Source organism: Nycticebus coucang, chromosome 16 (genome assembly GCF_027406575.1).
Source record: "Nycticebus coucang isolate mNycCou1 chromosome 16, mNycCou1.pri, whole genome shotgun sequence".
Lineage (NCBI taxonomy): Eukaryota > Metazoa > Chordata > Mammalia > Primates > Lorisidae > Nycticebus > Nycticebus coucang.
In genome coordinates this window covers 70074935-70098662 of record NC_069795.1, presented here as the reverse complement: position 1 = coordinate 70098662, position 23728 = coordinate 70074935, and the positions used below count along the sequence as shown (strand labels likewise).

Here is a 23728-nt window from a genome sequence, read left to right as displayed (position 1 = left end):
TCTAAAAATAGCCGGGCGTAGTGGCAGGCACCTGTAGTACCAGCTACTTGGGAGGCTGAAGCAAGAGAATTGCTTAAGCCCAAGAGTTTGAGGTTGCTGTGAGTTGTGACATCACAGCATTCTACCCAGGGTGACAAAGTGAGATGCTGTCCCAAAAAAAAAAAAAAAATGAACCCCATGTACCTTTTACCCTGTTTTAACAATTATCAGTATATGGTCAATCTTGCATCATCCATACCTCAACCCACTCCACACCTTCCCCCACCCTCAACTAGATTGTTTTGAAGCAAATGTTAGATATATCATTTCATCCCCATATACTTCAATGTATAATTTTAAAGGATAAGGACTTTTTAACATAACATTATATAATTTTACACCTAAAAATTTAAGAATAATTCTTTAATAATTAAATGTCATTTTAATTTCCCCAATTGGTTCATAAATGTTATAGTTAATTTGTTCGAATCAGTATCTAAATAAGGTCCACACACTGTAATTGGTTTCTTAAGTTTCTTTTAATCTTAAGTTCCTCCTTCCTGTTTTGTTTTGTTTTGTTTTTGTAACTCCCTAGCAGTTTATTTTTTTTTTTTTTTTTTTTTTTTTTTTATTGTTGGGGATTCATTGAGGGTACAACCCTAGCAGTTTATTTGCAAAAGAAGATGACTTATTTGTCTTATACTGTTTCTTGTGTTCTGGATTTTGCTGGATTTTGCCAATTGTTCCCCTGTAGTTTCTTTTAAACCTGTTTCTCTAATAGTCTCTAAAATGGTAGTTACATATAATGGTCTGAAAGATGTTTTTGTGTTTTTGTTTTTCTGAAATAGTATTGGGCATATGATACCTGGTTATCTGTCTCTGTATTGTTAAAGAATTATCAGCTTTATGCATCCATGATAAAAATAGTTTACAAAAAGAAAAAGATTTCAAGATCAAATTTTAATTGTATACAAGATCTTATGAAAGAAAATGAGAAAAAAGGAAAGCTATAAAGAGAAATAAGAGAATAAATGATACGTGTACTTTATAGATGTCAATATGCAAGACTATAAGTGACGTGTGTTTATCAAAGATGACATTTGATAGGATGTATACAAAAATTTGTTTATAAGATAGAATTAGTGAGTATAGGAAAAGGAGACAGTCCTAAATGAGGAGGGCACTCTCAGAATTTTATTCTCTAATAAAGCAAATTTCAGTTTTTGGCCATGTTTCCTAAATCAGAATTGATGATGATGAGAAGAATCCACGACCTTGAACTGAAGCTGTTATGAGCTTTGATGCAATATGTTGAATGACAATATTTTTATGAGATGGAAGGCTATCTACCTGAAAACAAATGTGTTCCAAGACTAAACAGTACCTGAGACTCTGTAGTATTATTGTAAAGGGCATAAATGATATTTAATAACTATGCCCCCCTTCCCAATTGAGATTACTCTAAGAGAAAGAAAAATAATGTTGAAGGAAAGAAAAAAGCTGTGCTCAATAGAGTTGTAGTGATTGGATTGTGCAATATTGATTTACTGCCATAATTGTTCAGAGCTAGATTTTGCTGACTGTTGTAAATTCAGCTTATAACGTGTCAGAAATCCAAATCTGTTTTATTCCAAATATGTGAATAGAATTTAAATTAATAAAAACTATTCAACACTAATAGGTTCTCGTTCCTTTGAGTAGTAAGAAATATCATTTATATCACCACTCAGTCTTTTGGATAAATATAGAAAAAAAGAATTGTAATAGTCAATGACTCAAGGCCACTAACCCTACATGGTTCTCATTGCCTATTCTCTGTTTCCCATGTCAGGACAAACTATTTGTTACTAAATTCTTTCATTTTAGTATTTATTTTGTATTTCAGCTATTTCATTCTATGACCATTTGTTTGATACATTTCCCAGTCTATAATACCACCTATCTTTGATTTATTCGAGGCTTCGTCTTCCTTGTTTCTTATTTTCTTTATTTCTTTACTATTCAGGTAGAAAAGCGTATCATAGATACAAAGCTGGTGTATATCCCAAAAGGTACACAGAAGCTTGCCATTTTTCCCTTCTGGCACATGGCCCGAGCACTATGCTAGGTTTCTGGGTTTTCTCTACACTGAAGTTTAAATCTACTTCTACACTGAAAAACGACTGAGCTTTTAGCCTTAGAAGTCAGAGCTATGGGGAAAGTCAAGTCAACTGACTGTGGTATACTTGGTGGGCACTTAGATGTTCAAGTAGTCAGTAACAACACATGGGAAAAACTTTGAGTGGTTTGATGAATAATTAGAACTCAATAGATGATGAGGATGGACTGATAAATAAGTAGATGGATAAAATTGGGAGAAAAGTAGGTTTATAGGGGATAGGTGAGCAGGAATCAGTTAATTTTCAGTAAAATAATGTCAGCTAGTTGTATTTAAATATTACACATCTACATCAGAAAGTTAAACTCCATTCATCTGTTCATTGTTATTTATCACAGGGATTATGATCGAGAACAGTTTGCTGATAACCAAATCCCACTGTTGGTAATAGGGACTAAACTGGACCAGATTCATGAAACCAAGCGCCATGAAGTTTTAACTAGGACTGCTTTCCTGGCTGAGGATTTCATTGCAGAAGAGATTAATTTGGTGTGTATTTTCATTAATGCATGTTTATGTTATTAATCAGGTAAATGCAATACCAAAGACCTATATTTGAATCATATATTCTAGTGAAAGACGCGTTATACTTGAAGTCAGGCTATTTGGCTTCAAGTCTAAAATGTACTGATTTTCAAGATTGAAATCAGTATTTCTAGGACTTTCAGATGTGCACAATGCACAGTCTCTTCAGCATTGTATGCTGATCCAGTGTAATGTTCAGACTTTATTCTATGAGTAATGTAAATCAAGGGCTTTTTTCTTGAGAAAATTTTTTAAAATCACCCCAAAGTTAAAAATTAAATTGATTTAGGTGACACTACTCCTTGATTGCTACTGCTTTAAAAGAGCTTTTGGTTTATTAAACTATAAAATTTATCTTACAGGCCAACCCCAAAAGATATCTGAGAAAACTACAAATTGTAGATAAGGAGTGCTTCATAAGCATTAATTTTTATAAACTTATGCATGTAGAAGGGATTGAGTTCCTTCCTTAGATAGCTAGCTCAGTTAGAACTGAGTTCTAAAAAGACTAAGACAGTTGTCACATAAACCAGTTAGCAATACTCAGATAATCATCCTGGCCAGCAGCTTCAGTTATGGTTATATGTGGTTGTTCACAGTAGGCTTTGTGCATCATAGTCGGTGCACTGGCATTCCCAGTGTTCGGTGGCGGTGGTATAGCAATACTAATGACTAGCATATTGCGCACTTACATGCTGAACACTATTCTCATGCTTTATGTACATTATCTCACATGCATCATCTTCACAATCAACCTTATAAGGTAGGTGCTATTATTATCCTCATTTTAAAAATAAAGACAAAAAACAGAGGTAAGAAGGCCAAGGTTACTCAGGTCGAATTCTGCACTTAGACTCAGAAGCTATGCTCTGCAATTAAGCCTATTTCCCACTTAATTATCCTTCATTTAACATTCAGAATTTTGGAGATAAAGAAACTCTTAGAAATCACCTAGACCAACAGTTGACTAAAACTGATTGTATATTATCAATAATACCTGCACCCCTGTTGGAGATCGTAAGGTCTGGCGAAAGGACCTATAGTTTTCATAAATAACTCTGGTGATTCTCATCCCCTTACTCTGTAAGGCAACATTTGTGAACACTGGTTGCGTCAGCTTCACCTCTCTTCCCATAACTGTCAGCTTCTGCCTGCCATTCCATTGTTTTTACGTTCTGCTTTGAAGTGGAGGGTGCCTCATTTTTCTCAGCTCCCACAATGGAATATTCAATGTAAATGCCCCAGGTAGTCAGTACTGAACCAAGGTTTTCCAGAGGATCCCTGCTATATAGATATATAATATCCTGTGGAAGAAGTGGTGAGGTTACTTTGAACATTATTGCCAAAGGGAAATTGACCGTTGAATATACTTAATTTGTTCCAGTGCTTTTAATATATTTCTAAATGTATCTATTTCTAGTGGCTGTGGGTTTCTGTGCAATCTAGCATCATCAGTTACTGTTCCAATGTACTTAAAACTATAGAAAAGAAACCATATAACAGATGTATACTTCAAAGGTAGAATCAAAGTTATCTTCTGCCTGTATAAGGGGGAGATTACTTATTTTTTAAAATCCTGTTAGGCTTATTGGGTCTAGTACAAATTTATCCATGTTATGTGTTTACTTCAGGGTGATCATAGGGAACTGAAGCATGTTCCCTAGCTAATAGTCCTTTCTCAAGCTCAGACAAGCTATTTAGAGCTATTAATTTTCAGGCTTTATCCTCAGCCACGATCAATGGCAGATGGCTCTATCACCAAAGTCTCATCCTAAAAATCATAAGGCTTCTCTAGCCTGGTCACCCTGAAATTGTGGAGCCCTGGAATTAAGTTGGGGGTGGGGAGTGGTTTGTTTGCTTGCTGTTTATAGTACTTTAGCTCTATTTGGAATTATCTCTGAAGTTTTTTGACATTTTGATAACTAATCAATATCCATTTTATAAAACATTTCTACCGCAGGTCAAAAGTTTGTCTCTCCTTATATGCCCTAACTGCTATAGAAATGTGTTCAAACATTACTTCATATACATTAGTTTGTACAGTGATGTTTCAGTCTATATAATCTTTATTATGGTAAGTGCTTTTTATACCTGAAAATTCAATCTGATAACATTTTCTTAGATTAAATAGAAAAAGGAACTAATATTCTGATGATTTAATGTTCCACATTGTTTTGTTTCTTCTGGACCCATCTTTTTCCTATTTAAAAATATCCCATCAAACAATAGTAATGTATCTATTGTTTATTATCTAAAATGGTATGTCTTTGTGGCCTACTGAGAGATAAATTACCTTGCTTCCAATGAGAAATCCCTGGTGATTGTTCTTTTTGTTCTTTGCTCCTCTAAATCCTTATTTTCATGCGTCCTACTGTTCATGTGACCTGTACAGTACTTAATTAGTTGAGCACTAGTAAATAACCAGTACTAAAAAGTGAAGTGTGTACTGTTTTTAGTGGCTCTATTTTTGGTTTTCTGGGTAAATGTAGGTAGGTCACTTGGTTCATACCTTAGTTTTGTTATTGGTAAAATGTTAGCAATCCTGTCTTCCTTTAGGAATTATTTAGGACAATAAATACATTGAGTCAGCATACCCCAAATTGATTAAATGACAAAGAGTAAATGGCCTTATCTACCTTCAGTACTTTCCACCTCGCTTTGCTCCTCATAATTTGCAAATTATTTGAGTATTTTATGAGAATATTATGCCTAATAATATTATGCCTAAAGAAATGTGCAGCAGGAAAGGTTGTGATTAACAAAGAGCTTAGGCTTCCTAACTTTCAATTGTGGATCTTATGTTTTTATCTTGTAGGATTGCACAAATCCACGGTACTTAGCAGCAGGTTCCTCCAATGCTGTCAAGCTCAGTAGGTTTTTTGATAAGGTAATAGCTTCAATTATGTTAATTTTAAATTTAATTTGTATATTATGAGAGTTTAAACTTTTTGTAGAATCCTGTGTCCCTTTCTTCCTTTGTCCAAAACTTCACAGCTTGAATAATACTGTTTTGATCTCTCTTATCTGTTGCTACCATTGCTCAAGGCCTGCTGATGTATTTATTCCATCATTAGTGTTCTCTAAGTAAAGGGTGAAAGCTACTGAATGGCTTTTGTTTTTTTTTAAGATACTGAATTCCTCTTCTTAAAACAAATGATGTTGACCCATTTTCTAGCTCTTTTTGTACTTATTCACCTGTCTACCCCCCACACACAAACACACTAAAGTCTTGAGTTCTTTTTTGCATTCCCAGCTATTAATATTCTGCACATTTATTTTAAGGTCACCTGTATTTTAAGGTCATACCATCTTCTTGATTTCCTAATGTTTCCCTAATGGAAAGCTTTGTATTTTAATTATTGATTCTTTGATTGCAAAATTTTACTTTCCTAAACTGGAATGAAGATATAGAATGACTCAGCAAACTGGTAAGCTAGAGTTCTGTTTGTGTCTTTCACAAGGCCATGCAGGTGCATTGACCAAGTTTAAGTTGTTCACCCGATATTGACATTGCATTCCAAAGTAGAATAGGATGTCTGTCTGTATGTCTTACTGAAAAAGGTTAATTCCTGTGTTAGAGTCACGTTTCCTTTCTCAGAGCTCTTTATGAACCATTTTCCTTTTAACTATTAGAAATCTAATATTTAGCCCTTTTATTCAATATGTCAGCATAAAGTAAGCCCCACTCCCCTCTATGTTTAATATAAAACCACTAGGAAAATTTTGCTTCACTGCAGAACTTCTTACCTAGTTCATGTCAAATAGGTACAGGTGTACCAAACTATTGATTCCTTCAGTTCTTAGAGCAGCCAGAGCCCTCAGGGTTGAAGGTTGGGTGATTGGCAGCCTCTTCTATTTTCCCCTATCTCCTATTCAAATATTAGCTCTTTCTATGTGTGCCATGACATGAAAACTTGGGAAGCACTGCAAGGGACCAGATTTTCTCTCCACGTTGTTTTCAGACTTAAAATGGTTTGGATCCATGGCCCCATCTATAAAAACTTCTGTCCCCTACAAGGAACATGTTATTGATGTAGTCTGACCTAGAAAGTTCTCGAAGTATGTTGCTTTAAATTTTTAAATAATTTATTAATTTTGAAATGTAGAAAATAAGTTGTGCTAACTTACATCTTAGAAAAAGAGTGGGTTTTAGACTAGTATAACCCAAATTGTCAGGCAAGCCTTTATTAAAAAAAAAAAATCAGGAGCAATTGTTCGGTTTTAGGAAGGGACAAGATTTAGTAAGAGAAGGACATTGCAAGTTGAGAGTAAAGAATTATGACCAAAAATAAAAGGTAACTTCTCTCTTACTTGCCTAAATCATAACACATGGTATGTGGACTAGGAGGTTGGCAGACCTCCAGATGACTTTTTGATGCTGTGTTATCTGCTTACATTGCGGATGTGTAGAATTTATCACCGTTTACTATGGGAATGTGGTGATTTGGCACGTTAAGCAGATTCCTCTTTAAGAAATAGCTCTTGCCTATTGTAACACGCAGGCACTTTGTTTTTATTTATGGATTCTGTTTGGTACCGTCTGGAGCAGACTGCTAGTAAACTGACGAGTCATATTTGCTGTCATACTCAAAACAAGTGAATGGGATCTTACATCATTTCGTCATTATTTAGTTGCTTTTGTTGTTCATTTATTTTTTTCAATCTGTCTTTAATGCTTTTTGGAATAAGGCAGGCCTTTATGGAAATAACCCCCATAATCCTGATCTCATTAACACTAGATTTTTAACTCGTACTAAATGTCTGTTGCTATTTTAATAACTCTTAAATTGGAACTGGAGATTGCAATGAGCTCTAACACCACAGCACTCTACTGAGAGCAACAGAAGGAGACTCTGTCTCTTAAAAAAAAAAAGACCCTTAATTTGGATATTCCTTTTAGTCCTATTAGTGGCCTTTACAGTTAGTGACTTCTTCCAAGTATGTGTCCAAAAATATGTCCTTAAAATCTTTATTTGTTTCTTGCAGGTTATAGAGAAGAGATACTTTTTAAGAGAAGGTAATCAGGTTGGTATTTATCTTTTCTTGATATAATGTATCAAGAATGTATAATATAATACTTAAATTTGGACAGGTGATTTCCACATTTGTTTCCACGAATGGTTAAAAAAAATTGGGGAAAGCACTGTATAGGCACAAACAATTGATTTTCTCATTAAATACAAAAGGAGAAAATCAAAGCAAAGTGAAAATATGGGTCTAAGAAACAAGGAGAATCCAGGAATAATGTTACATTATAAAATTATAGAAGAATATCATTTTCTTGGGTCTCCACATGTGTATGTCCAGAGTCTGCCACAATACAAATAATTTATATAAAAGTCTATAGGTAAGTAGTATGACATTCACCTTTACTCTTTCTGCTTTAAATGATACTGTCACCAGTTTGTTGACAAATATTTTTCATTTTGATAGAGTATCTTTTTAACCTTTGAGAAAAACTATAGAAAACTAGTTCTTTAAGTAACAACAGGCTTATACACAAAAATGAAAAATATGGAAAGAATTACTGTTAGCATTTGAACTTTTCATTATTGAAACTTAATGTGATTATCATTCTTGCCTACAGATTCCAGGTTTTCCTGATCGAAAAAGATTTGGGGGAGGAACATTAAAGAACCTTCATTATGACTGAATTACATTCCTTCTTTGGAAGAGCGAGCAAGCAGTGGCAGTTTTTCACAGCTTTCCTTTTGCTGTGTTTGATTGTTAATGTCTTTTAACAAGATCATCTTAAAATACTGCCTTTCAGCCTCTTCCTTTAATGAAAATGAAAGAAGGGACAACATGGACAGTCCACACTTTGTCCCCGTTTTCTCTGTTCCTCACCTTTCTGTCCCTGTTTATGGATTATGTAAAAACCCTGTGGAAATATGAGATATTGTCAAAATGTTTCTAAATGAGCACTGATGGAGTACTGCAGAGAAAATTTACTCCTGCCTGGAACTGGAGGGTTTTTATGGGTCTGTAATTTTCCCACACTCATTGCTGAAGGCTTAATTAAGTACTTCAAAAATGTATCTCTATTGTTTTACCTTCTTTTGAGGGGAAAGGTTCTGTTAACTAGCTCTGAGTTGTCCACCCCAAACAATCTCTGTCATTTTCAAAGACACAAAATGGTGTTATTTAATTGTCTGCACCCTCATCACACATAGGGATGCCTAATAATAGCAACCTTGTCTCCCTCTTCTCTCCTTTGCAAATGGCTCAGTGGCTAGAAGAGGCGGACTAATAGCTGGAGTTAAATATAAATACAGATTAATAATACATGGAGAACAGCAGTACCAGAAAAGAAGAATTCTGTGAAAAATTGATAGCTCCTTCACTCTTTAGGTTGCAGCTGTCTGTGATATCATTGTTTTATTTGGAAAATAAAATAGGTATGGTAAAATCTAAGATCTCCACAAGGGCAGTAAGAGATTTATAGCCTCTTGGTTGTGTTTTTTTTTTTGTTTTTTTTTGTTTTTTTTTAGGAAAAGTCAACTCCTGAAGTGTCCCTTATCTATAGTCAGAAAACTAAGAATATTATTCTTGTGTCAACAATATATTTATGGAGAGAAGTAAAAATAAGTTCCACAGCAACACATTTACATGAATTATGAACTAGGATTCTTGGATTTCATAATCACTCCAAGGCTTTTTGGGGGTGGCGTGTGTGTGCGTGTGTGTATGCATAATTGTTCATCATTACTTTTTTTTTAACCCATCTTTTTTGCTTAACTCTCTCTGTACTAAGTTCTTTAGTATATAAATTAGTTTCTTAAAATTAATTGATTTAACACTTTTATCACCCGTATTTTTTGTCTGGCTCTGGTGCAGTTCTCCACACATGTGAATGCTCACATTAAAAAACGATAATAATAAATGTGTAGTTTCAGCTTCTCATTTTAAAGCTGGGGAAAATTTTTCTATTTCATTTTAAATTTCAGAAGTACTTTGAGAATCAAGGTATGCTAAAGAGGATATTAAATAATATTAGAGAGTGCTTTGAAAAGTCAGTCTTGGGAATTTGGGAAAGAATTTTAAAAGCAATTTTCATCAGCTAGACTGTTCTCCAGACTTTTTTTCCTTCCTCTCTGATAAGCTATAGCCCTGGTTTCTTTTTGACATAAAGAAAGAGCCACGCACATCTTGATCTGTATGTGGAATTTGTCACAAGTGTGTCATAGCAGAGGCTGCACAATTAGGAAGTGGAAACTAAATGCTACACAAAGAGCTAACCCAGCTAAAACTCTTTCTGTTCTCCTTTAAGAAATAAATCAAAAACCCTTTCCTTCCCTCTCCTTTCTTCCTTTCTTTCCCTTAATTAAGAAAAAGAATTATCCCAATTTTTTTATTTTCTACCTTATTAAAAATAGTTACCCATCACTGCTCCAAGGTCAATCTGGAAAAATGAACAGTCCTCAACTCTATTTCTTCTTCCTCCCAGGTTTGATTTCCTGAATTATGTTTTTTTTTTTCCTAAGGAAAACAACTTTTTTAATAAGGTAATTTTGTTGATAAGGTGTACTAAGAAAGGGACTTTGAGGGGGATGAGAGGGAAGGGTGGAGGGCCCATAAGAATGTGGATATGAAGTAAGCTCCGTAACCAATAACCAAAAGAAAGAGACAATGACCAATAGGAAAGGGCAAAACTGGCTTGAGGCACATAGAGGCCAATGGAAGACTTGCAACCTCTTTCAAACCAAGAGAGTATTTATACCCAGGCACTGACAAAGCCCTTTGTATCTCTGTCCCTCTCACCTTGTCCATGATGAGAGGGACCCACTTCTAAACTTTCTCTTTATCTTCCTAAATAAAATTTCTCCTTGTTACACTGAAACTTGTGCAAGTTACTTTGCTGTCTTTCCAAGCTGCCTGTGCTGCTCCAGTTTTATTTCCACTTTCCATTCATTTTTGCTTTCAATTACCACCATGCCTTGGTTGACCTTTTTAGCTCAGCTGAGTAATTGAACCAAGTCAACTGGATTCAAGGAGCTGGGACCCCTCCCCCACCCCCACCCCTAACAATTGTATTAGTAGCAGCAAAATAAGGCATTTTGTCCAAATGAATATTATTAGCTTGGGTTTAAAAAAAAATGTTTTGAACATTAATTTTTGCTAAGACTTCCTGAGAACTCATTAAAATTGCTTTTATTTTTTAAAGTGTTAATTAAATCTTGAATCTTAATTTTCTTACTTTCTTGATGGGACAAGTTGGTAGCAATAGAGAAAGATTTCTTTTCTGTTGTGATTTAGAACTCTAACCAATATTCTCATGTCCTGTGGAGGTAACCAGATGTAAATGCATATATGTGGCCACTTATCTGTTCCTTGGGTGGATAGTACCTTAGTGGGAATTCAACTATGAATTTGGGCTGGTCTTTCCACCTCAATGCTGATAGGGTTCAGGACACACTACCCCCTTTACTAAATAAAGCACTCTAGTATTTGAGAAAACAGCAGAAGCAAGACAGTACTCACCCCTTCTCTAATGCAGACCATAATAGCTAGGTGATGTTTACCTGAAATGCGTTATAGAACCTTCATTTCAGAAATACCCTTTATCCTTGAAGACATAGGGACCCCAAGAAGATTCTGACAAGACAGGCCTTGCTACATTTCCCCCAGTGTATTACCATTAGACCAAATCCTTTTGTCCTGCAATCATACCTCTATGTGACTATTCATACAAATACACAGGTTTCCCTTTTCTCTGGGTCTTCATTTCTGAAGGTTCTCATATCACCCAAAACTGATACTAAATAAGCGCCTTTTTCTCTTGTTAATCTGACTTTTTGATATAGGTTCCTCAGTCATGAACCTATAGCCATGGGTGAGAAAAGAAATCTCCCCTATAATGCTGTAAGAAAAGCTGCTCTTAAAGGGATTGATCCATACTAACTTTAGCTTGAGTTCATAGAATTCCCCAAACTTGAACCATTTATGATAATAATCCAAATGTCTTGACATTATTTGTTTTTCTGTCCATTCTGAAAATGGGCTTCATGGAACTGATGTGCTGGGTCATAATCAGAGGTTCTGAGTCTTCATTTCAATAGTGTGTGCTCTAGCACCCAACGTAGAGGTAGGACCTTTTGTGGGTATTTAATAGATGGTGATTTAATTGGATTTTTTAAAGCATAGATAGCATCCTATTTTAAGAAGTTTGAAGGTCTAACAGGATGTCTGCATTGATTTAGTATCTGTTGAAATTCAGAGGAGGATACTGTTTTGGAGAAAGGAGAAGGAAATTAAAAATTCATTTCTCCATAGTCTCAAGCCTGAGCTCAATCACTGTGGTGGGACAGGAAGGGCTCAAGAAATCTAGCCCTGGGTGTCAAACATTCCACAGTATGTTTGCTTATGCAAAATATCTGGAGCTAGAGTCCAGGGGAGTGCTCCATAACATAGAAAAGGGATCAGACCTCAGTTACAATTAATCTGCATCTCCACTTAAGGACTTAAAACTGCTTTTCAAACTCAAACGTTTATAAAAATCCCCTGAATCTGCTTGCTTGAAATGCAGATTCCAGGATTTCATCTCTCTCCCACCCTGCCAACCCATCCCCAATTTGTATGAGATAGAGCCAGGATTTGGGGGTTTTGTCAAGAAAACTAGGTGATTTTGATGCAGGTAGTTAGGATCTAGCCTTTGAGAAAGACAAATAAGCTCACCAAAAAGAGGAGAATATGGATTGTAGATGCTGTACTTGAGGACAGCTGCCTGCACATGATCTCACCTTCCTGAACTGAGCCACCCCTCCCCTTCTCAAGGCTACACAGGCTAAGGTGAACACACGGTGACTGTCACACCTTCTATTGGCATAGCAGGAAATATTTGTCTTTGATATACTGCTGTCATTTTTATTACTGCCACTTTCTTCTTTCTAGGTGTATCTATTTCTAATCCAGGTATATCTGTTTCCCATCAGTGCCTTGCCGTTTATACACACCTCCTTTTTGGTACCAATCTTGTTTTCCCAACTAGCTAACCATTGAGCTTTATCAAGGTCATCCATAAGTACTGGTGAAGAATGGAACCCTAAACTCCAACCAAATCATAAAACCTTGCTCCACGCCATTGAGTATATCAGGTAATCCCATCAGTTCCATATTCTTCTTGGAGATATCTGTATGGAGTTCTTTATTCTCTAACTCCATTCTGGAGCAACCACTCTGTAGGCCTGTCACACTGTGCTTCACATTAACAATTTCCATCTCCCTGATGTAACATTTTCCACTTTCTTGGTGTGGGTTAGTATCTCAAGTTGGGATGGGTATAAGTATACCTTCTAAGAAGTATATAAGCACAGATAATTTTAAGGGAATCATTTTCCAGATCATCAATTTCCATATGTGTATCTTCATTAAAACTGATCTGCTGTGAATGCAGCTCAGTACTAGTTCCTACATCCCACTTCTACTTTCACAGTCACCCTTTTCCAGCTACAGTAAAGGGAGATCTCACCAACCATACAACTGTACTGTGATATATCACCCCGGGCATAAATGTCTTCAGGGTACCAAGTAAAGAACAACTCTAAATACAGAGGGTGCCAAAAATAATACATACCAATAACAAAAGATGAATACAAGTCACACTGAGCACCTCTTACAATTGCAGAAGCCAAACATGACTGGACTATTACAAACTTAATACAGTTTTTTACTTTCTAAAAATGTGTATACGTATTTTTGGCACCTTCTGTATTTCTTTTATTATATCACTCCTTTCTGATTAAATGGGTTAGATGAAGGACCTTTAAGGAGAAATATAATAATTAAAATAAATTATTCCAGCAGGTGGGTAATAAGCTTTTTCTAATAAGGTTTCCAATTATTTGCTTTCAGCATAATTAAAAGAACCTTATTTAGTTGTTGACTGACAGATTATTAAAAATAATGCTTCATGATTTTACTGAATAAATTACTGTATGATTTTTAATATTTAATTCTGCAGTGAGTGATATAACAAAATTCTTTTCATTCATACCTATTAATGTATGTAAACAAATTATCTCAACACTTACTTTCATAAGACCAAAAACTAGGTTGAAATGATACTGAATCCTTTCTCATTTTAGAAATAAGAGTTATTCATTCATGGCCATAGGAATTAAAGGCGGGGATATCTACCTCATTAAAGGAAGCATTTCTAGAAAGATTATATATTTTTAAACTTAATAATTACTTATCCAAATATACATATTTACAGGCCACTGTCCTAGAGGAGAATCCTCTAGTCTCCTATCTGGAGCATGAAACACTTGCTGATAGCACTCTGGAAAGGTAGTGGGAGGTTTCATCACTACTGATTGTACTTACTGGGTGCAATCTTTACTGGGCAGGTCCTACTCCCTCTCTGGCATCTGGCTTCTGGAGCTTCTGCAGAGACTAAACCTCCTATGTGGGAGAGGCAGACACCTGGAATCTCCAAAGTCCTGCTGTCTCCCTGTTTCTCTGCCTCACACATTCCCCATTTTAGTTCACAGACTCCATCCTTCTCTGCCTGGTTTTAAGCCACTTTGTTTTTGTTGCTTCCAGCTTTGGTATCATGACCCTGCCCTGGTCCACTGTGTGTGTGACTTACCCCTGCACACAACCTGCTCCTTCCACTGGTTGTCTTTGAATGCTGGTCACCCCGTCTAGGAGGTTCCTTCTAGTTCCCCAACTTCCCCAGAAGCCTTCCCTCACTAGACCCCCTCCATGCTGCAATTTCAGTCACATCACGCTAAGCACCCTTTAGTGAATGGACTGTACTCCCCCTTTTCTATCTTTGCACACTATTCTTTTGCTCAAGGCCCTTTGTATCCAACTCTTTTTTTATGTTTGTTTGTGAGGCAGAGTCTCGCTATGTCACCCTGGGTAGGATGCTGTGGCATCACAGCTCACAGCAACCTCAAACTCTTGAGCTTAAGCAATTTTCTTGCCTCAGCCTCCCAAGTAGTTGGGACTACAGGTGCCCGCCACAACACCGGCTATTTTTTGGTTGCAGTTGTCATTGTTATTTAGCAGGCCCAGGCCAGGCTTGAACCCACCAGCTTCTGGTATATGTGGCTGGTGCCTCACTCACTGAGCTACGGGTGCTGAGCCCCAACTCTTATTCTATGTGACCTGGCTCAGATACTGGCTCCTCTGGGAAGCCTTCCTTGGCCCCTGCCAGTCTGTGCTGGGTGCCCCCACTCTCCTTCCTAACACCCTGGGCTCTTCTCTATCACATTAAGTTGTAATGTTCCTCAAAAACGGTTAAGTAAGTATATGTATGATTATGGTAATTAAAATGGAAGGCCATTAGACACAGAATCAGAACTATCTGTACCAGAGTTTCTCTAAATTCTCATATCCCCTTGTATGTGCCACACAGTGCCTGATACATGGTAGCTACAAAGCAAATGCCTGCAGCAAATCACTGTTACAAAATCAGAAAAAGACAGGAAGTAAAATTAACCCATTTAGGAGGAATCCCTAAAGTTTGGTAATAAATTTTATTCAATTTTAAAAATTTTCAGGCTCCTCAAAGTAATTTTCATCCAGTCAAGGATCCATTATCACTTTCATACTCCTTCAGAAATTTCTCACACCTTTGGAAAGAACTAAAGTGCCTCTTAAATCTTCCCTCAAAGCTGGTTCAGTGGAAAGAGCATAGAAAGTTTATGAAAAAGAAAGGAATAAACCTTTTCCTTTGTCTTTCACTGGCTCCTATTCATTTTTTTTTTCTAACCTTCAAATGCTACCGTCCAATATCAATAAAGATTCAAGACCCAAGGTACTCATAAGCTTAGATATGGAAGAGTTCACTTTCTATTTTGGGTCTGTGCATAGCAGGATTAGTGAAAACTTAGCCTCAATAAAGCTGGGGTCTTCAACCCCCTTCCTCCCAGGTTGCATATAAATTTCAGAGAAGTTTATACAATACCACAATGTCGTCTGTTTGTGCTGATATATGCTGAAATATCCCATCAGCTGCCCAGTCCACAGGCATCAATCCATACAGTTTGCTATTGACCAGTCACTTGTTTCTATCAACATGACCCCCACCCCGCCCTTTGGTCTAGCCCATTCTATGCTAGTATAGACAAAGTAGCCTGCTGCTCCTGCAGTACGCTGGAGCCTGGGGGACCTCTAGAGGTGCTTACACCCATTAATCCAAAGCAGAGGGTCTCAAAGAGACATCCATAGCCATTTTAAAACTGCACATAGGATTTTTGCTGCATGACTGTATCAGTTATCTAACTAACCATCTTAGTGGTTCTTAGTGGCTTAACTAACCATCCCAAAACTTAGCAGTGTAAAATGTACCATGCTATTTGCTCACAATTCCGTGGGTCAGCAATTTGAGCCTGATTTAACTAGTAGTTCTGCTGGTCCCAGACATGTGACTGCAGTCCTCTGGCGGCTGGATTGCCTGATTCATCGTCTGACAGTTCTTGCAGGGCTTGCTATTACCTGGACCCCTGGAGGCTAACCTAGCTTCTTTGCATAGTGGTCTTAGGCTGCAATAAATGGGCAAGTCCTAAGACATAAACACTTTTTAAGCCTCTGTGTTATGTTTGCTATTGGTCAAAGTAAAATTCAAAGAGATTTTTAAAAGGCTCCATCTTTTGATGGGGGAGCAGCAAAGTCACATTTAAAAAGGGCATACATACAAGGATAGAAGGAAGTTGGGCATTTTATTGGTGGGGGGTTATTTTGCAAGCTGCCACAATGGTTTTCTTTTTATTCTCTCATTTTTTTCCTACTTGCCAACAGTTAAAAATTGAAACTTTGTCTTCTTTTGAAAAATCACCTAGTCTACGTTAGTCATTTATATAGTAGAACTGATGCAGGACAGGTGGCACCACGACCTGAGCCTTAGCCCTGACGGTGTTGATGCTGCAGTGGCAGGAGGAACCAGCTTGCTGGAAGGGCAGGACACCTGCGGGGGAGATATTGGCACCTTTCTGTCTCCTCCCCCTGCACTTCTGGCTGGTCAATTTCATGATGCCTTGCTATGTCCTCATGTGAGTTTCTAGGGGCTGAGAGTTCCAGCACCTTACTACTGATTGGACAACTGGCTGTAACTGAAGAAGACCCACGCCCTAAAAGTCAACATTGAGTTAGGGCAAAACAACCCCCTGCAACTATATAAACCCCTGAGCAGAGAGCCTGAGGACAGACCACGAAGAGGGAGCAGAAGAGCTTGTTCCCCTCCTGGGTTCTCTTTGCCAAGAACTTTGGTTTTTTGTAAGTTGTAATTTTTGTTTCTGTGAAAAAATCCTGTCTTACCACTGATGTGTGGTCCTTCGATTCATTCCTCAAATCACCAAGACCAAGAACCTGAAACACGAGTATCAGATTTAGGGAGCCAGCCTGGAGAGAATCGGAAGTTCTGGTATCAGAACCTCCATAGTTAACTACTTCCCTACATTGACCACCTCTTTAAGTTGACCTGATTTTCATAGACTGGACACACCCCATTTCTGCTAAGGCCTAGTTTCTCACGTTTACCACCTTTGTACGTTGGCCAGTTTGTTACAGTCCCTTGGGTGGCCAATTTACAGAGGTTCTATAGTATTTTCTTCCTGGTCTGCTGCACTTGAGTTGTGATAATGCCTAGTTTACAAGAATGTTTTTGTGGAATTAAATAAGGTGACGTCTGTGGAAATATCTGACACAAACAGGCGCTCACATATCCTCTTTCTTCCTGAATACCATTGGCCATGAAGTTGCTACCTGTCAGTAACTAAAGAGAGTAGCCAATGAAGGACAAGTAAGTCTTAGAGAAGGTGGCTGGAAAGTAATGCCTTGGTATATTTTTAGAGAGATTAAGGCATTAGGAAAAAAAAAACTCTTAGATAATTTATAAGAACACTATGGAGCGATAGTAACGACCTCAGTTTATGTTTCAGGCCCAAGAACTCAGCTCATTCCTGGGAGGAACCTGCAGTGAGCTGTCAGTCCCAGTCTTTGTCTTCAGGTAGCTGTGTATAAACATCTTACCCAGAGCTTGATAAACAGCTGGGTTGTTTTGTCACTGCTCTCCAGGACAGTGAGCACTTTTCTCTTTCTCTGTTCCTTCCTAGCACTAACTGCCAAAATTCTTTTCCCAGATTGCTTCAAATACTCCACCTCTCCTCATAGGCTTCCTTTTAACTGGCCAGTCTCTACTTCAGGTGAAGAGGAACCAGGGCTCTGCAAACATATCTAGAAACATCCTGTATCAAAGCCAAAAGCAAACGTGTGCACAGTTAAGAAAGACGCTTTCTGGACTTTCTCCCTGTGTGTCAGTTAGGCAATACTAGTTTGAGTGACCTGTGACCAGGCAGGCACAGTGAAAGGTGAGGACAAAAACCACCCAGAGAGTGGTTGGAATGAGAAACAGAAGTATTTTGACTTCATATTCTCTCTAAGCCTGGGTTTTCTGAAGACATCACACCTGCAGCAGAAGGAAAATGGCCGAGTTGAAGGTAAGAAACCCCATCTGGCAAGTTCACTGTGGCTTTTTCAGAAAGCTTGCCAGAATTTCTGGAAGCTTCTGAGAACTCCTGGCTGTCAGAGTTTGAAAAACCTTGGGGAGACTCTGTTCCAAAGCCCTGTGTTTAGAAGCTTCATGGTAGTGTCTGTGGGCATGACGGGGGCTGAAGCACAAGGGAAAGGTGGGAAAGGAGGGAAAGGAAAGAGATGAAGCTCTTATTGGTCATCTCATGCCTTTGTTTGTTTCAAATGTTGGGAATTTGGAGACATCCTAAGGGCTCCCCTTCACCATGGACACACAAATTTCTCACTACGTCCCTTACTGTGTTGATACATTCCTGTTGCTGCAAATTCCTGCACGGCTTCCAGCAGACCAATTAATCTATTCATTTATTCATGGCTCAGAATCAGCTCTTAGCTAGTAGAAGCCCTAACACCTCCTCTAGGAAATAATTCCTTCTTTTTATTTAATGTCAATTGAAAAATATGTGTGGGTTATGTGCTATTGGGTGCAATCCTCAAAATAAATCTGGGACATGGACATTCTTGTTTCTTTTTAACCAGTTAGGAAAATAAAACTCAGAGACACTGAGTAACTTTCTCAAGGTCACTAGTGATAGCTAATGGGGACTGGATTAAAACCTGGGTTTGTCTGAATCCAAAACCCAGGCTCAAAAAGAATCTGTAGTGGCTCCTACTAGAGTGGTGTCTCAAGATCAGGGAAAAGATACAACTCCAGTGTCTAACACTGTGCCTAGTGCCCAGCCCAGGCTTACATCAATGCCCAACACATCCATGTGGACCTCCATAGAACTGCCCAGAATCTTGGCTCCAGCCAGTGGGGGCCAGAGCCTCCCCCAGGCTTCTATCCAAAATGCAGGGAATGTCTTACTGATGAATTTGAAGAACTAAACATTTACCTAATTGATAAGAATCCTGAAAATACTCAATGCCCCAGAGTAACAGAGTTTGTTTATCTTTGATGCTTGAGAGTATACTCTAATGCTTTCATTCTGCAAACATTATGTGAGAATGCATGATGTCACAGATTAATATAGGAGAGGAACTGAATCTGGGCTGGGTAAAGTCAAAAGCTAACTTCCTGAAGGAAGTTGTTGCTAAGCTGAATTTAAAGAGAGTAGAAATTGGTTAAGTGAAGAAGGATGGGGCCAGCGCAATGGTGCATGCAGGGGCACAGCATGACAGAGAACCCTGCGTGTTCCACAGTCCAAGAGTGTTTCAGCCACATTTAGGTTACTAGAAGGACAGCCAAATGGAGTTACTCAGAAGATGATTGGATGTTTGGATCTGGATCTCAAGGAAGTGGGCAGGCCTAGGAGAATAGAAGGGGATGGGAGTCATTGTGCCAATAGTAGTAGCTGAATCTTAGAAGACAGAGTACATAAAACTTAGTTTTCTTGTGAAAATCACACGAGGTAGTTCAGCAGGGGTTAGAAACATCCTTACCATTTATAAATAAATTATATCTCCAATCTTACCCTGCTGTAATGTTTAAGCAACTTATTATGCACAGCACCAGCACACCGATGTAAATTGCATGCAGGTCTTTGTTCTAAATTTCAAAGGCATTCTTCCCAGCCTGCTGTCTAATCTCCACAAGGAAAAGTTAGCTCTAGAGGGCAGGAATTCAAACACAGAAAGCCAGATTGTATCATACTCATTCTAATCAATAAACATTACATAATTTAAAAAAAATTCTCATCTTTTATTTGTTAATTTTAATAGATATGTCAACACAAATCCTCAAATGAAATCACATTTACACAAAAGCACTGCTAGGCGAAGAAAACTCAAAAGATAACATTAAATTTAAAATGGAATATACACATACACTATGTTTTTTGGTACATTGCCTCACTTCTCCAAGCCTTGGTTTCCTCATTTTTAAAATGAAGAGCAGATTCTGGAACCCATCACCAAACCTTGATTTGATGGCTCTGGGTCTGTATTTAACAAGCTTCCAGAGAGGTTCTGATGATAGTCAGACATGCAACCCATTCATCTACATAATTAATATCCTGTTGCTGCTGTAATAAATTGCCTTGGATTTGTTGACTTAAAACAAAACAAAACAAAATTATTCTTTTACAGTCCTGGAGGTCCAAAGTCTGCACTAGTTCTGGCCTGTAGTCAGATGTTAGCATGCTGGTTCCTTTTAGAAACTCCAGGGGAGATCTGTTTCTCTGCCTTTTCCAGCTTTTCAAGGCTGCCCGCATCCCTGGGCTCATGACCCCTCTCCCCATCTTCAAAGTACACCATTTGAATCTCTGCTTCTGTCATCACATAACCTTTTCCTCTTTTGTAGTCAATTTTTTACCTCCCTCTTGTAAGGACACAATAAGGGTGCACCCAGGTAATCAGGATATTTCCACATCTCAGCATTCTTAACTTAATCACATCTTCAAAAGTCTCTTTTACTATATCAGGTGATACTCACAGGTTTCAGGGGTTAAGACATAGATAACTTTCAAGGCCAATATCCAGCCTACTGCAATAACCTGCACATTACTCTACCCATCTATAGTCTGTGTTGCCATCAACGTTATCTAGAAATACTGGACTCTTTTTTTACAGGAATTAAAAGAAAAAAAAAAAAGGTAGCAGTCATTTCCATCGCTAGCCTGACTTTCCTCTCTTTCCTTCATACCCAGTAAAAGGAAGTAAGGTGCACCATCTGCTCATCCCATCAGGTGTTACTTAGAATCAGAGTCAGGAGAAAGCACCTCATAAAACTACTCTGACAAGTAAATCATATCCTGGGGACCAGGTGAGAATTAAAAAGCTGTATACTCTTAAGCTGCCAAAGAACTGATGGACTAAAGTCACGTGGAGTTGAGTAATTTATTCTTTCATTTAGAAAGTACGATATAATTCCCTTGGAAAGAAATGAAGTCATATTTTTTTTTTTTTTTTAATTTGGCCGGGGCTGGGTTTGAACCCGCCACCTCCGGCATATGGGACCGGCGCCCTACCCGCTGAGCCACAGGCGCCGCCCATGAAGTCATATTTTTATGGTGGATCAAATTATTCAAAAATCTGAACCAAAGAAAATATACAAACATACTTGTTTAATGTTATATTTTTTAATTTTATTTTTGTAGAAGATGGATATGGATAGTCACTGAACCAGCTGGAATCAAAACCTTGGACTTTCACAGCTGATAAAATCAGAGTTCAGAGTCTGTCCTTGAACTGAAAGCCTGGAGAAGGCAGCTACTGAATATAGCTCCCTCAAGCCTTTAGCAGTGAGGAACATGACATTTTAAAGCTCTAATAAACTCATCTGTAATTTTTCTCTCAGAGGATTAGAAAAGCTAACTGATTTGATAGTGACTCAGCAGTTTGCACCACCACCACCACCACCACCACTCCCTTTAGCCAATGTGCTGCAGCTAAGATTGAGAAATGGATTCAGAACTCACACCTCTAGGTGCTTGGGTGGCTCCTTTCCAAACCACCAGCTGTACTTCCTACTTTTTTTTTTTCTTCTATTTTTTAAAGCATAGTTTGAGTCAACTGCTTCAGGCTCACATATACTAAATCTCTTTTTCCTTATTCCAAATCCACATATAACCCTGGACTCCATTCAGAGCCCAGCAATCACAAAGAATAGAGAAGGTTAATAAGTAAATCTGCTGGTGCCTGCCAGGAACTTCAGCTGCACTCCAACCTTCCTTCCTCTTTGGCAGAAACAACGCTGCAAAGAATGGAGTGAAGGCACTGTAATACTCAGTGGCTTCAGCCATAGGTTGGTCTAAAATTCCATGTCACACAATTGAAGATATTTGGGTTTATTACCAATTCTCAACAGCTCAAATTCAATCTCGTGGATGATGAGCATGAGATTCATTTTGAGAGAAGAAAATTGTATTCAGTGGAGAATCAGAATGCTGGATGATCTCTGCCATTTCCTCAAAGACAGCATTCCAAACTGCATGCTGCTGCAAACAAATCTGCACATAATTTGATATTTCTTAGGATGATAAAATGTTAAATATACACAAATTGTGTCTAAAGGCAAAAAAATTCACTTTCATTGCTTTCTAGGTCATAACATTTCACATTTGATATTACTTCCAGACATGGAGAGATGTTGGCCTGATCATTGCTCACACATCCAAGCATGTTACATCTCCATGCCTCCAGGAACTCTGGAGGGCCTCCCCTCCACCTACATCCATCCTTCTTATATCTTTTAAGGAGATGTGCTCAGATGGTGACATTTCACTCACTGAGCAAGACTTACTCTCATTATGCTGAGCTAAAATCAATTGGTATTTAAGTTAGAGCAAAGGGGGTGCTACCCCCCACTTACAGCAGCATGTTAGAATTGGCTTTAAGTGAAAAACTAAATAAACCAACAGATTATCTATTGAGTGCCTTCTATGGGCCTTCTATAGTCTCAGCCATCATGGAGTTGATAGCTGGCAAAGAAGCCAGACAATGAACAAGAACTCATAGGTGTGTTAAGTATACAAGGGGATATTCCAGTGCTTCGTGTGATTCTCTTGTTAAAGAGCCCATTAACTTTTTTCCTCTGGATAAAAAGTTAAGAGATGGCAGAATAGGCTCCATTGTGCCACTGGGAAAAGACTCCGGGCTGGCACTTCTGGAAGCCACTCATATCTTCAAATTTCATTTTCATGTATCCACATATAAATCAACCAATCAATGAATAAGCACACATATGCTCTATAGAGGAGCCAGGCAATGTAGGCTTTGCCTATAGCAAGGACTGTTTGGAGAACTTTCTCTCAAGGGTTTTGCTGTCAGGATGAATCCATATACCCCTTCCCAGTTGCTTTCCCCCACCCCTCAGAGTAGGCAAGGGAAATGAAGCCTCAAGCTCAGGGAGGTTGCAAAGTAGGCCCCCTAGAAAGATAATCTGAAGCGGAGGTGATGCCTGAGCTCCCTGTCAGGAATCTCAGATGGAACCAGAATTAAAGAACCTGTTCTTGGGATGGAATGATTGAAAACAAGCCCACAAATCAGTCAAGCACTGTTAAGGCTGAGAAGTCTGTGCAATATCCAGTACTCTTCTGATTAATTGGAAGTCTTTAAAATTCACAGAAAGCATATTGTCTTTCCTAAGTGGTTCACATGCCAAGATACAGCAAAGATATTATGTATGGAACATTATACACGAACTTATTTCCATGTAAACATTTTTGCCTTTGTAGAATGTCAGTATTACAAAATGCTCTTTCAATTCAATTAATGGTGACATTTGTGTCTTTGTCATATGCAGTACATTTCTGGACTTGGGAATGAATGTGCTTCAGAGGACCCTCGCTGCCCAGGTTCCCTGCCAAAAGGACAGGTATGAGTGAGTACAGTGATTGGAGAGCTCTGAATCCTATGCCTACACGACTAGCTCTGGGCTCACAGTGCCTGCACCCACCTGGGGTCTTCTAGCCTGGGATCTGTTTAGGAGTTTTACAGTCATTAGCACCACAGGGATAGAGAACAGTGACAATACAAAAGTTAAAATTGGTTTGGTGATTACTTATGGCAAAGTACCAAACCCAAATTAGACTAACTGTAGGATATCCAGGAGGATCCCCAAAGTCTGGAGGTAAGGGGATTTCCTTA

At 38.2% G+C, this 23728-nt stretch overlaps 2 protein-coding genes across 4 annotated transcripts in view; both read left to right on the top strand.

Annotated features, from left to right (window-relative positions):
* RABL3 (RAB, member of RAS oncogene family like 3) overlaps positions 1-9566 on the top strand; it is a 37998-nt gene extending 28432 nt beyond the window's left edge. The window contains exons 5-8 of the mRNA XM_053565600.1: positions 2476-2626; positions 5478-5549; positions 7649-7687; positions 8250-9566. Of these exons, the coding sequence (XP_053421575.1) occupies positions 2476-2626; positions 5478-5549; positions 7649-7687; positions 8250-8315 (328 nt within the window). The 3' untranslated portion in view covers positions 8316-9566. The remainder of the gene's footprint in view (positions 1-2475; positions 2627-5477; positions 5550-7648; positions 7688-8249) is intronic.
* Positions 9567-17846: 8280 nt separating this feature from the next.
* The window catches only part of HGD (homogentisate 1,2-dioxygenase), a 49290-nt gene continuing 43408 nt past the window's right edge, over positions 17847-23728 (top strand). Inside the window, exons 1-2 of one of the 3 annotated variants that reach the window (XM_053564813.1) lie at positions 17847-18108; positions 23385-23456. In XM_053564813.1, the coding sequence (XP_053420788.1) occupies positions 18094-18108; positions 23385-23456 (87 nt within the window). In that variant the 5' untranslated portion in view covers positions 17847-18093. The remainder of the gene's footprint in view (positions 18109-23384; positions 23457-23728) is intronic. The other 2 variants (XM_053564812.1, XM_053564811.1) reach the window with 2 other exon arrangements.